Here is a 12,692-nt window from a genome sequence, read left to right as displayed (position 1 = left end):
TTCGAGTCCTGCTCTGGAAATATGGCCGCTTCCATGGCGCTTCGAAGAGAATGTTGTTCTTTGACAAGGATATTCAACGGAATATCACAATCGGTAATGTGTGTGTGTGTGCGTGTGCGTGTGTTTATATTTGTTGTTATACATACAAGCGTATAATCATGACATTGCATGGACGAAATGTACCGTGCTGGTGTCCTCTTTGCAACCTTGCGTCTGCTAATTTTTGCATGTTTTACAGAGAGCACGAGTTTTGGGCCATTGTACAGGACACAAGAAATGGTTTTCAATTGGGTATGTAACATGCTTCCACTGCACACTAGTAAATCGTAAAATTTCACTTATTCAACAAACAATCTAACTATGCCGGCTATGTAGATTGGCATGCAGAACAATTAAATGCAATTTTTTTGCATTCAAATCTCTGCAGGTGTCCCCTCTATCTGAGTCCATCCTTCCACATACCCAGGGTGTTTTCGTCAACAGCGTCGTCAGTGAGTTATCACAATCACCCCACCACTAAAACATCAACATCACTTTACCCAGGAAGCCATTCTCACATTTCCCTTTTAGATCACTGTGATAGAAGAACCCGACACGCTTTACCAGAAGGTAACTGTGATGGTAAAAGGCCATGACAGGGCCGTTTTGGACAGTTATGAGTATTTCGCCACCATGGCGGCCAAAGAGCTTGGCATCAACATCGGAAAAGTGTGAGTCTTGGTAATATGTGGCAGACAAAATTTCTGTCTCTTCTGCGGATATTCCACAAAGTTGCAGCAACACGGCATACATCAAATCAATAAAGAAAAATAAAGACACACACATCACAGAAGTCTGGGTGTACTGTTACAGCTATGTGGTGGCAATTGTTCAGGGTCTCTGGTTTACAGTCATTCTGTATACATGCTCCTCTGCTGCAGTTTTGAACCTCCCAAAGACATGGAGAGGTTAACACTCCTCAAGTCGGTCCACATCTTCAAAAAACATAGGGTTCAGTACGAGATGAGGACTCACTACAGGTGTATCGAGGTGTGATTTTTGTATTTAAATATCAGATTGAATGGTGGATAACTACTGTATATAAGTTAGCAATTAAAAAAAAAAAGAGTAGTAGTAGTAACAAAGAACTTGTCTTTGTAGTTGTCTCATTTAACAGGCTCTACAGCTCGGGTATATTTGGAATACATCCAGAGGAACCTTCCAGAAAGTGTAGCTATGCAGGTGACCAAGGTGAGTCGAGCTCTTGCTGTATGCTTGAACCACCGGGGTGTTCATAAGCCTCATCATGTGATTTTTTGTTATCAGACTGCTATAGAGAAAATTCCAGAACACATCCATGAGCCCATGTGGAGGGACGAGCCCACGGAGGAAGTGGAGAAGCCAAGTCAATAAAATGTACACCTGCACTGGTCACCAGCCAATCGCAGGGCACATATTGTGTAGACGAATAAGCTTTCCGAGGCCAATGGGCTAACCGCTTGCCCATCATGCCGATGGACAATATTATCAATAACTGTCATATTTGTGTCTTATTTTATAAAAAAAAAAGGTAAATGGATTCAACAAAACGTGATTGGAGATTGTTGTTTGTGGCTGGGTATTCTGACATTATGATTGGATTGGATTTGAAGGGAAGTCCAATTATAATTCTCAATGTGAGAGCTGAAGTTCACCAATTTAAACTGCAAATTTAGAGTACAAAATAGAATTTACGTCAAACATCAATTTATTTATTTTTTCAGCAAGACATGCACTGATAGCTATTAACGGACATCTTTGCAGCTACTTCTTTCCAAAATCGTTCACACGAATAAAATGAGATAGATTACACAATAAAAACGATTACAAAATATCACCAAATGATTTCTCTAATTCCAGTGTCGACAATTGTATCCCCATATACAAAACAAGAAGCGGCCTCTAAAAAATATTTACATCCAGGAAAGAGCAAAGCCACGTCATGAATTCAAACACACTTATTAACATGTAAAGCAGTTATCCTAAAAAAAAAAGGAAAAAGATAAAAAAAGAAGTCCAAATACGAGCATGGTCTCGTTACGCGCGGGTGCGTAAAATGGTGCCTTTTACGCACGGTTCAGAATGTCCGAGAGCTTGTTGATATACTCGATGGTGTACTTGAGGGTTTGTATTTTGGTCAGAGGCTGGCCCCTCGTGGTGTAGTCCGGCGGCAGGTAATCCCGGAGCTGGTGCAGAGCTTCGGCGAGACTCCTCATCCTCATCTTCTCCCTCTCGCTCGCCTTAACGCGCCTCTTGGTGGACATCTTGGCCTTGCCGTGCGTCCTGGGCGCCTTGGGGCCGGTGCAGCGAGCCCGCTCCGGAGAGCCGTAGGCGAGCTCGCGGTGACCTCCGGAGTAGAACATCTCCGGCGAGGAGCACACGGAATCCACGGAGGAAGAAGAATGAGACTCCGGTGAGGAGCCGGAAGAGTGGAGCTGTTCCCCGACCTTCCAGTCGTTTAGGATTTCGGACGTTGCACCATCAAGGTCCATGTTGAGGAAAATCAGCATCCAGAGATGATGACAAGCAGACGAGTTTCTCGGAGGAGATGACGTTTTTATATGCGGGGCGCATCTCCGGAGCTTTATGGGTTCACAGCTGAGGCGGCGAAAAAAAAACGAGTTCAAAGCGAAGCACAAGTGGCAAAATGCGACGTTCGCGGAGGACGTCGTTCGTTCTCACCGACGTGCGAATAAGGCTAAATGGGCGGATAATGCGACAGAAAGACAAATAATTAGATTCCCTTTGTGGGAGATGAGCCTTTAAAGTCTGTGGGGCGACAATTATCAGTTTGATGTGATCTGCCTAATGAAGGGGCAGGCCCGCACAGGACACCCAGAACATTTGCAGGCTAAACTTTCAAAGCGGTGTTTTTGTTTTAATTAAAACGATAGAAATTGAAATAAAATGACAAAAACGACATAAACAACTGTATCCGTTTTTTTTATTGTGTGTGTGTTTTTTCCCGAGCATAATAATTTAAAAATCAAACATTTTGCAGGAAAAAAAGATCCGACAGCAGGCATAAAATGGTCTATCAATTGATTAAAAAGTCAAAATAACTGCATTCCACCTATTCATTTATGAATGCAGCTCTACAAACATCATACATACAAACAAAAAAATAAGGACAACTATGCAACACATAAAGGTAAAATTGGAAAAAAAGTAAACTAATACATTGAAAATGTCTATTAATTTAAATGTGGAAAATTATACACTTGTATTCATGAAACAATAAACTTATGTCACTTCGGTCAATGCTGCTTAAGCTAACCCAAATACATAAAATGCTACCCGTAAAGGGCACGGTGGAAAAATAAGTTAAAACATACACACACATACATAATTTCAAATAAGCTGCTTTATGAAGAACTGTAAAGCCATAATGCAAAAAAATGTAATTACATATTTATGGCCTTCATTAAATCCCATTTTCCAACATTAATTTGCATTTGTATAGAACTGCGCAACATACTGAAAGCTGTTCTTAATCTGCTGTCACACTCATCCGCACACGATGCAAAAGTCACTCGTAAATTCATCTGACAGCAAACCGTCATTTGTTTTGTGTTTTTTTTTCTGTCCGCCACCAGAGAACCAACTGCTCATTTCTTCAAGCACTTTTGTTGTTTTAAGGGTTTTATTACGACAACGAATCCATGCCAATAAGAATACGGCTGGACGCAAGTTGGCGAGGAGGAGTTCTTTGGCCGAGAGGATGCAGCTGTCACCAAGCTCATGCCAGACCTTTTCATGTCTGAAAAGGTGTTTAAGGCCTCACTCATGATCAAGGGGGCCGACAGCGGAGGGCTGTAAAACCAACAGCTCGCAGTTCTCTAAAGGAACCTGTGTGTTTAAATAACACTTATTATACATAAAAACTGGATTCCTGTTTTTAAAGTTGCTCCAAATTATTGTGAGTCAAGATTTGAACCCCAAACCTCCCAAATGCAAGGCAAACGTGAAAACCACTAAGTCCCCAGTGCTTGCTTTCGTTTTTTAATTATTTTTATTTGTTGATAGTTGGGCAGCACATCCACCTCACAGTTCATCATCATGTCATGATAACTTGCACGTCCTGCTTCTCACTTGAGGAACTTGAGCCTGAGTCTCTCGACCAGCGGCAAAGGGCTGTCGCCGCAAACGACGGATTCGTCGCTATTTAACCCACTGATGGGGGACGCCAGGATGGGCGGGGACATGTCATTCATATCGGCTTCTGCCTGCTGGGTTTGGCGTTGAAGTTTTGCGACGTGATCTCCACTTGCCGCACTTTGAAAAAAGGATTGGACACTCTCACTGGTGGTTTTCGCTGGTCCACAAACGGGCTTCCGCGGGCGATCTAACAGGAGCCGTCCACCGAGCTTGCTCTTGGTGGCTCGGCGAGGCCCGATCTGCCGGTTCTCCGCATCACTATCCTCGCTGGATGAACACACGCTCACGCACACGCTCTTCTTGACGGCCACGCTTCTGTCTTTGTCCACCTGAGACGGCTCAGAGAGGCACCGTTGCACTTTTGCGGCTGCTGTTCTGACAAATTTGTACTTGGGGGCAGGTTTCTTGTCCGCCTTTGTCTGGCTCGGAGTTGCCTCACCTGACATTTTGAGACCGCCGTTGTCTTTATGACAGCCTGCTACGGGTTTTAAAATTGGCGCAAGGAGGTTTAGTTTTTTGGAGACGTCCTCATTTGCTGCTTGCACCGGCGGGGTGGCCGTGAAGGACGACGCGTCCCAGTCGATGTCGCTAAGATGAAGGGCGTCGATAGCGGCCGGTGAGGAATCCGCCTGAGAGAGAGGGGTACTGGGACACTTTTGGGTGAGTTGCTGACGCGGTTTATGGCTGACGGGTGTGTCCAAAAGCACCACTTGCTGTAAGTTTGGAAGAACGGCTGGCCGTGTTTGGCCGTTGGCTTTTTCCGAAGAGGAGCTCTCGAGGGTCATCTGCGCGAGGAGGTCAGAGACACCATCGGCTTTTTCAGCCATCTTCTCTTTTTTACTCTTTGGTTTCCTCTCTGAAAGAGGCACAGAGACTCAATGTGAGCACCGATGACAAAACTAGGACATCTTAACTTTATTTGGGGCTCAGCAGGGTGGCCCTTAAATGGTGGCAGGTGTGTGCTGACTCTCGTTGATCAGGAACTTGAATGCGATTGGTTAGATATCATAATAATGGTGGAAAAAGTTAATTTTATTTTTTTTAATCACAAAAAAAAAAGGTGTTTGAATAGGGGTGTGTAGACTTTATATCCAAGACCGTGAGTTCTAAAAGTAAAAGGGAAAATTCCATTTTCATGACTTTTCCTTACAGATAATTCTCCCTCTCTACGACTACTTTTCCTGCGCTTCCAATTTCAACGTGGGACGTCAAGGCTCATAGGAGGAAGCGGAAGCCCTCTGCTCGCGTTAAAGCGCAAGGTGAAGCACAACCCTGACGGAGAGAGACACAGAGACACCTCGCGGCTCCATCTGAGTCTTTGATGTGTGTCGGCCAAAGCTGTCAAACTAACATGTTCGGGTGTCGGAGCGGCCGTAACGGCCTCGCTTGCAAAAACAAGCCGACGCTCCCCGTGTGCCTTTGATCGTCATGGGAACAACTTGGCACGTCTGGGTACGGAGCTCTTGGGGACACACGAAATCGATGGATTAAAAAATAAATAAAAAATCCAGCCGTTTTCTAATCCGTTTATCGTCACGGAGGTCGCGGGCATGCTGGAGCCTATCCCGGCTGTCTTTAGGACACCCCGAACCGGTTGCCAGCCAATCGTAGGGCACACACAGACCGACAACCATTCGGCTTCACAACCACACCGAGGGACAAATTCGAATGTTCCACATATCAAACGTATCAAGCAATATTTGACCGAAAGGATGTCGTTTGAACACCATTGTTGTCTTACTCTTCGTCTTGTTCTCTTCAGCCAACGCTTTGTCCCTCAGGTAGCTCCCCACCACCTCCGGGAACGCCACACGAAAGAGGCTCTCCTCCTCCACCGACCTCACCTGGTGCCGATCCTCGGCAGGCCAATCCTCCGCAAACACATAATGATCTGCGAGGGACAAAAAGGGCAATTTTATTTCACCACCTTATTTTCCTCATTTAAAATGAAAGTGAGATTTTTTTTTTATTGTGTTCTCAATATTTTGGGGTATCATTTTTCACAAATTCACATCGTTTTCCAAGTTCAAATGCAAAACTATGGATGTGATAAACAATGGAAATTACATCACCGCGATCCAGTTACAGAAAACAGAATCCAACTTCTGTGTGTAAAAAACAAAACAAACCCCCCCCCCAACATATTCTTAATATTAGTATTGATGAGGGTTGAAGATCAGAATGTCAGGACAAAAGCTTTACAATAAGCGTACGCACCTCAAAATGCATTATAGAATAATACATTGGAAAAATAGTTAAAATAAAATTAACAATCATGTGAACACAAATTAAAAATTTAAAACGACATTTTTGGGAGGGGTGTGGCGTTATTTTATTTTGCACACCGTTTCAGGTTGAAATGTTAAGAAGAGGGGCTTGTTAATATGACAGATTGCCCAGCACGGGGAGGAAGCCAGTTTAGCACCTAGCGGCTGTTGTGAGGCATCTGCCACCTCTGAAGCGCACCTCACAGCCAGTCACTAACAACCCCCCAGGAGCCCCATCCGTCCCCCGCACCCCAACCTGACTTCTACCCTGCGCAGCAAGCATTCCTGTCACTCAAGCCGAGAGGATGTTTTTGCACCGTGTGTGAGCGCGCGTGTGGTTAAACTTGCCCGGTGTGCTCCAGATGACTTCGTAGCAAGCAACAGAATTCCTCACGCGTGGTTTCAATATCCTTTTTTTATCGGAGAGGGGTGGGGGAAAAAAGGTTTGAAATTTTTTAAAAAATCAAACAATAGCATTGTAATAAATTTAAATAGGAAAGAATACATCGAATAAAATAATACTCTCGAATAGGACTACCGGATGGGCTTGATTTGCGATGACGTAATTCTGCCGCACATTCTGTTCATCAGCTCCGTATAGGTCATCAGAACCAAAACCTTTTCACTGGTGTAGTGCTTCGGCCAATCCATCTTTTCAAGAGCAAATTTCTACGGGGAAAAAAAGACCCAAAACATTGAAAAAAAAATCACAAATTGTTAAAATATGTGGAACCTTACGAATATGAAAAAGGCCCTGCTATGGATGGACATAATGTATTACCTGCATTGAGAGCATATTTGGCTGCCTCCTCTGGAAGTTTTCGACGGGTTTATCTTTGGATAGCAGAAACTCATTGATAATCTGCAGGGGAAATTGAAATGAAAGACGTGTTTAAAATAAAAACACACCAATGCAACAGCTATTCCGAAATAAAAACCAAACAAGGCGTATGGTGACAACTCGACCTCTGAAAATGGAAATTGCTGACTCGCCAGCGTTTTCCTGAAACAACAAGGAAACAATCTTCGTAAGAAAAAAGTGCCTCGGATGGCTCTGCTAAGTACAGTGTGTGTAGATGAGACCAATTTTTTTTCCCCTCCATGTACTTTTTGATATTCGCCTCGATGGACTGAGCCTGCCGGGTCCGTTCTGAGCGGTGCCAATCACATGGACACTGGTAGTCAAAATCTTGAGGTTGGCAGAATCGCCGACTGTCGCAAAGCACACAGCCGCTGCGTTCGTGGCCTTTGGTTGAGCCTTAAAACAAACAAGCAAAAGTTTGGAAAACAATTTGTGAAATTAGTTCGTGAATGAAATTTCTACTTGTTAAGCCTCCTGGGGAAAAAAAATCCTATTCTCAACATTTTGCTGTAATTTTGCCTTTGAATCCACATATTTAAGACACTCGCCCAACTCTTATCTGCTCTCCAAGCGAAGGTGCGAGATCAAAGCTCACTCACCTGGATGTCGACATATGTGGCAGTGGGGAAGCTTCTTCGCGACTCCCTGAGACACGCACGCCACCTCGTCTTTCCACCGCATGAACCTGAGAGAATCAGCACATGCCACATCATCGCACCGCTCTGCTTATCTTTGTGGCGCCGCTTATTTTCAATTCTACCTCTGCAGAAGCGTTTGCCCTTTGATGGTCTGGATCAGCTTGAGAGCTTGTTCTTTACCCACGCCCGGGACTCCCTACGAAATGACGTAACAGAAGAACATAAGTTGTGTGCGGTTTGTTTAAGTAGCATGAAACGTACCTTGGGAATGTAATCACATCCGAGGAGGATTGCCAGACCAACAAGATTCTCTCGGGAGAGGCACAGTTCTGTTTGGACCCGGGAGGTCTTGTAGCAGTCCACCTGGGGGTCCTGGAAGGAAATACAACAGCTGATGATGCATGCTGTCCATGTTTTGTTTTTTGAAATAGTAAACTAATAAACGATTTTGTCTGTAAGATCAACTTTAAATATGTGATAAAACTCTTAACATGTAAATGTGTGTTGCCAACATCATCATACAGTGGATATAAAAAGTCAACAGCCCGTTGTTCAAATCTCAGGTTTTTGTGACATCATGTTACACGTTGGAGAGCTAATGAAAGTACCGGTACGCACTTTGGAGTTCATATTGAAGTTTCTGTAGACGGTCCGCGCTCCGTACAAAAACACATCTCCATCATTGGTGATGCAACCATCCACAAGACTGTGTGAGTCCAGGTACGCACACATGGCCTCGGCTTCCCCTGCGGCAACCACCCATGCCACTCCCAGATAGTCAAGCATCTCTGCACACTGCAAACAAGAAGGTGGCAGCGTTACACCACGGCAATAATGTTCAAAATCGGTGTCAACGAGCAAAACAACCTCTCGGAGGACAGCATTAAAGCGTCCTCTGCTGGTGCTTGTGGAGGATTTCGATGCGTTTTTGGGCCCTCCAAATCGGTTTGCAGTCCTCTGGATCATGGTCTCTGTTTTCAGTTTCGGGGCCTCCCCTTCCATGACGAATACCAGCTTCACCCCCATAAGAATGAGGGATGACACCCGGAAAAATAGATTCCTGTGTATTATCGTGGTTGGTTAATTGAGTTTGCTCCGCTCAGTGAGTTAAATAACAGTCTAAAGAACCCTTGTTCAAATCCAAGGTGTTTGTTAAGTTTTGCAGAAAGGACTAAAACACTGAACAGTCGGACATGCACATTCAAAAGTTTTGATGAGGTAAAGGTTACAGTGTAAGTGGACTTAAAATGAGTGTCGAGTATTACCTCAGATGGGGCTTTGTGACTCTGCCCACCATTGCTTGGACGTGCTGGGCTTCGCAAACCCACAAACTGAGGTCGACAGCCAGCGTCTTCCCGCTCAAGCTATACAGCGGCACCGACTCTCGCACAGGTTCGAGGATAGACCACAAGTCGTGTACACCCATCGCCACACCAATGTGTACTTTTATATGTGGTAAATGAGGAGAAAATTGACAGCGATCGGATACATAAGACAATAACTGAGTCAATGTTTTTCAAACATATGGGCGCCTCTGAGGCAGCGATCCAATTCGCTTTCAATTGACCAATGCACGTTCGTTGTTGTCCTCAAACCCGTAAAAATTGTGAAAATTTATTTAAAACCCGGCATAGTTTACAAAAAAATATATAAATATCTAATATAACGTAAATGAATAGTTAAATCCGACAATAAGAAGATTACTGAGTTCAAAACGTGATAACTAGAGATCGATGAACAAAGCGGAACGTCCGCATTGTCGCACTAATTTGACGTCATCTTAAAGCACCGCCAAATCGGTGTTACCATGGACACAAGGGTACTGTTTACAGACCGAGACAGCCGTAATTTCACAAATTCTAAAGGGAAAAACGGAACTAAAGTACTCTATGAACTACAAAGTTGATATATCTCAATGACCATAAAGACCACCAACTTATCATCGGAAATGTCTGCTTCACGTACGAACGGTTGGTACAATTTAACAATTACATGTTGTTTTGTAGCGCTGCTCAACTCACTCGAAAGATCCCGACTTAACTTGTGCATCATGTATACAATTAATATAATGCATATTTGCAATGAAACACATGAGATGAACATGCATAAAACCAATTATTGCTGGGTGTATGACGTTCCTCTTATTTATTTACTTTTTTCAGACTTGGAACCAAAGTTCCACATCAAAATAGTGGGCTTGATTAAAGAGCAATCTTTTCACATTGCCAAAAGCATCATCGAGGTAAGCAGCTGCGTGCAGAAGTTTTGGTTCAATGGAATAAACTGTCCTTCGGTTTGAATTAATTGTCTACACATACCCTGCAATTGGCTGGCGACGAGTCCAGGATTTACTAGCTGCCTCTTGGTCAAAGTCAGCTGGGCTAGGCTCGATAATATACAAAATGATTGGATGGATGACTGGATGGATGGATGTTCTGACGTGTTTTTTTTATTTCCCTATTTACCAAACAGGGACTAAAACAAAAGTTTCCTCGTGAGTTTGTGGATCCAGAAATTCTTGCATTACTTGAATTTGACTGGCATGCATTTCTGGACAACCAGAAGAAGGTATTTTGATAAAATAAAGAATGGTGATTGTATGGTATGAATGGTATTTTATATTTTTTAACATTGGCCATAGCCAGAACAGAATTGTTGCTCTGTTCTTGGTTTTTCATATGGAGATGTGCAGCTCAGTGTGAATCCTTCCGGGTGGGATGCAGGGCCACAGCTCACCCCCAAATCCTAGAAAATCCTAAAATATCTGCCTTCAACAGAAAGCTCTGATGTATATCCATTTTTCAAAGTAGATGCAATGCCAAAATATGAACAGAACATTTCTGTTTTTGCTTCGTGATCCTAACATGTATTCAAGTACATCTTCAATGAATTAAAAAAACTTCCCCACTGTTGACATCATGTGACATCCTCTTGTGACTAAAGGAAATGCGTGGTGAAATGTGGCAGTTCTCCAGTGGCGTCATGTGCTTTGTGGATGGCCAGTTCATTGGGGACAGCGATGCTCTCGTCACCTGGGCCAAAGACCAGTGGGCTTTCACGTGCGACCAGCCGGAGGCTTCCTGCGTGGACGAATACTACCTGAAACATCTCCAAGCAACTCGGGCAAGTCTAACATCAAACCACAGCAAACCATAGCCACAAATATAAACAAACCGGTGGTGCCTCTTGCTCAAAGTCAAAGACTTTTAACAATATGAACCAACTCGTCAAAATAGGATCTGAATCAAAAGTCTCGTAATATTAGTTAGATAGCTTTTGTTTTTTTGGGGAGGATGTGTTAAAAATAAACTGTTGTGTTTCCTATTCAGCACAGGTTTGTCTTCATGGACATCGAGATTGGAGGAGAGCCAGTGGGGCGGTTGTTATTTGAGGTAAATTGATGTCTTTTGGAAAAAATACATATTCAACCTGGCAGTGAAAAATGCAGTCTTAAAACTGCTGTGTTCAAAGTAACACAAATTGGGTCAAACAGCTAATTCAGTGTTGCCTACGCTGTGTTATTTATACCTAGGGGATTGGGTCAAGATTTGATGTGAGGGTGTGGGGTGATAACAATTCTGATGAGATAATGCTATCAAGAAATGGGTTACCAGATTATCAGTCGTACTGTGGTTAAAAATAACACACCCGAGACGCAATTTTCCCTGGTCAAGGGTCGCCATAGTGAGTCACTCACATGATATGTTTGGCACAGTTTTAACACTAAGCCTTGGTGTTAATTGGTGCTTTTTTATATGTGCCCTGCGATGTCTTTGTGACCTCTCCTGGGTGTATATCGCTTAATGTCCAGAGACCCTTAAGGGGAACAAATGCTATTGAAAATGGATACATGGACGTTTTCAAAAAGTGTCATGAAACCATCCTCAGAATATTGCAGCTGAGCAATGTGCTTCACCAATCTTTGCTCTTTTCTGTCACGCAGCTCTTCTCGGACGTGTGTCCGAGGACGTCGTGGAACTTTGAGGCTCTCTGCACAGGAGAGCGGGGCCAGTCGACCGGCGGTTATCCGCTCTGCTACAAGGGCTCCCTGTTCCATCGGGTGGTGCCCAATGGCTGGGTGCAAGGAGGAGGTACGCCACGGCCCAGGCACATCACACTGCTGCCACTTTAATCAATAAATATAATTTAATTTAAATGAATGTTTTGCATGTTTTGGGGCTTTTCTTTGCAGATATTACTCCAGAAAGAAGAGGAAACGGAGGCGAGGCCATCTATGGAGCAACGTTTGACGGTACGGCAGCCGTTGAATAATGACTTTTCAGTGTTATTTGTCTGACCGTATGTCTGCATTCAGATGAGAGCTTCGCTCTTTCTCACGCCAAGCGAGGCACTCTGGGTATGGCCAACAAGGGGCCACACAGCAACGGCTCCCAGTTCTATATCACCCTGCAACAAACACGGTGGATGGACTTGACCTATGTTGCCTTTGGGTTAGTCGCCATGATGAAACATTCAGCGATTCAATCGCAAACCCTTGCATCTTCAGATTTGATTAAGCATGTTTTTTATTTGCTTATTTTAGTCAAGTTGTGGAGGGTGTCGACGTCCTCAGGAGGATAGAAGAGGCCCCCACCACCAATCAAAGACCCAAGAAGGAATGTACAGTTGCAAACTGTGGTGTATTTAAACTATAGCTCATATTTAAAAAAATAAAATAAAGAAAAAACTATTTGTTTTACAAGAACTGTTTGAAACCATATGTATTGAAACCGCCGTATATGAAATACG

At 43.7% G+C, this 12,692-nt stretch overlaps 4 protein-coding genes across 5 annotated transcripts; 2 read left to right on the top strand and 2 right to left on the bottom strand.

Moving 5' to 3' along the window:
• Position 1: 1 nt before the first annotated feature.
• On the top strand, positions 2–1,573 carry LOC147187720 (small ribosomal subunit protein uS10m-like). The gene is made up of 7 exons (XM_086100424.1): positions 2–93; positions 239–291; positions 428–491; positions 571–710; positions 921–1,029; positions 1,141–1,230; positions 1,306–1,573. The coding sequence occupies exons 1-7, from the start codon at positions 22–24 to the stop codon at positions 1,390–1,392; spliced, it is 615 nt and encodes a 204-aa protein (XP_085956550.1). The 5' UTR covers positions 2–21; the 3' UTR covers positions 1,393–1,573.
• A 511-nt stretch (positions 1,574–2,084) lies between these two features.
• On the bottom strand, positions 2,085–2,628 carry LOC147187719 (mesogenin-1-like). The gene has a single exon (XM_086099705.1). It carries the CDS (start codon positions 2,526–2,528, stop codon positions 2,085–2,087), a length of 444 nt encoding a protein of 147 aa, XP_085955831.1. The 5' UTR covers positions 2,529–2,628.
• Positions 2,629–2,945: 317 nt separating this feature from the next.
• LOC147187718 (flap endonuclease GEN homolog 1-like) lies at positions 2,946–9,702 on the bottom strand. 2 transcript variants are annotated; one of them, XM_086101127.1, is made up of 13 exons: positions 9,209–9,702; positions 8,811–9,003; positions 8,562–8,738; positions 8,205–8,315; positions 8,066–8,139; positions 7,905–7,990; positions 7,551–7,701; positions 7,410–7,446; positions 7,225–7,305; positions 6,982–7,112; positions 6,792–6,853; positions 5,918–6,067; positions 2,946–5,032 (listed from the first exon to the last, which is right to left on the bottom strand). In XM_086101127.1, exons 1-13 carry the CDS (start codon positions 9,367–9,369, stop codon positions 4,107–4,109), a joined length of 2,340 nt encoding a protein of 779 aa, XP_085957253.1. In that variant the 5' UTR covers positions 9,370–9,702; the 3' UTR covers positions 2,946–4,106. The 2 variants fall into 2 exon arrangements, with proteins under 2 accessions (XP_085957253.1, XP_085957252.1); XM_086101126.1 differs by having other exon boundaries at positions 8,562–9,003.
• A 55-nt stretch (positions 9,703–9,757) lies between these two features.
• Positions 9,758–12,633, top strand: LOC147187717 (uncharacterized). Its single transcript, XM_086100619.1, has 8 exons — positions 9,758–9,913; positions 10,106–10,185; positions 10,887–11,066; positions 11,273–11,335; positions 11,887–12,034; positions 12,136–12,195; positions 12,259–12,394; positions 12,487–12,633. Exons 1-8 carry the CDS (start codon positions 9,859–9,861, stop codon positions 12,596–12,598), a joined length of 834 nt encoding a protein of 277 aa, XP_085956745.1. The 5' UTR covers positions 9,758–9,858; the 3' UTR covers positions 12,599–12,633.
• Positions 12,634–12,692: the final 59 nt, after the last annotated feature.

This window comes from Hippocampus guttulatus, chromosome 20 (genome assembly GCF_054856545.1).
Source record: "Hippocampus guttulatus isolate MCC_2025c chromosome 20, RoL_Hgut_1.0, whole genome shotgun sequence".
In the NCBI taxonomy this organism is placed as follows: domain Eukaryota; kingdom Metazoa; phylum Chordata; class Actinopteri; order Syngnathiformes; family Syngnathidae; genus Hippocampus; species Hippocampus guttulatus.
Note: the sequence above shows the minus strand (reverse complement) of the source record. Positions and strands in the feature narration are given on the sequence as shown.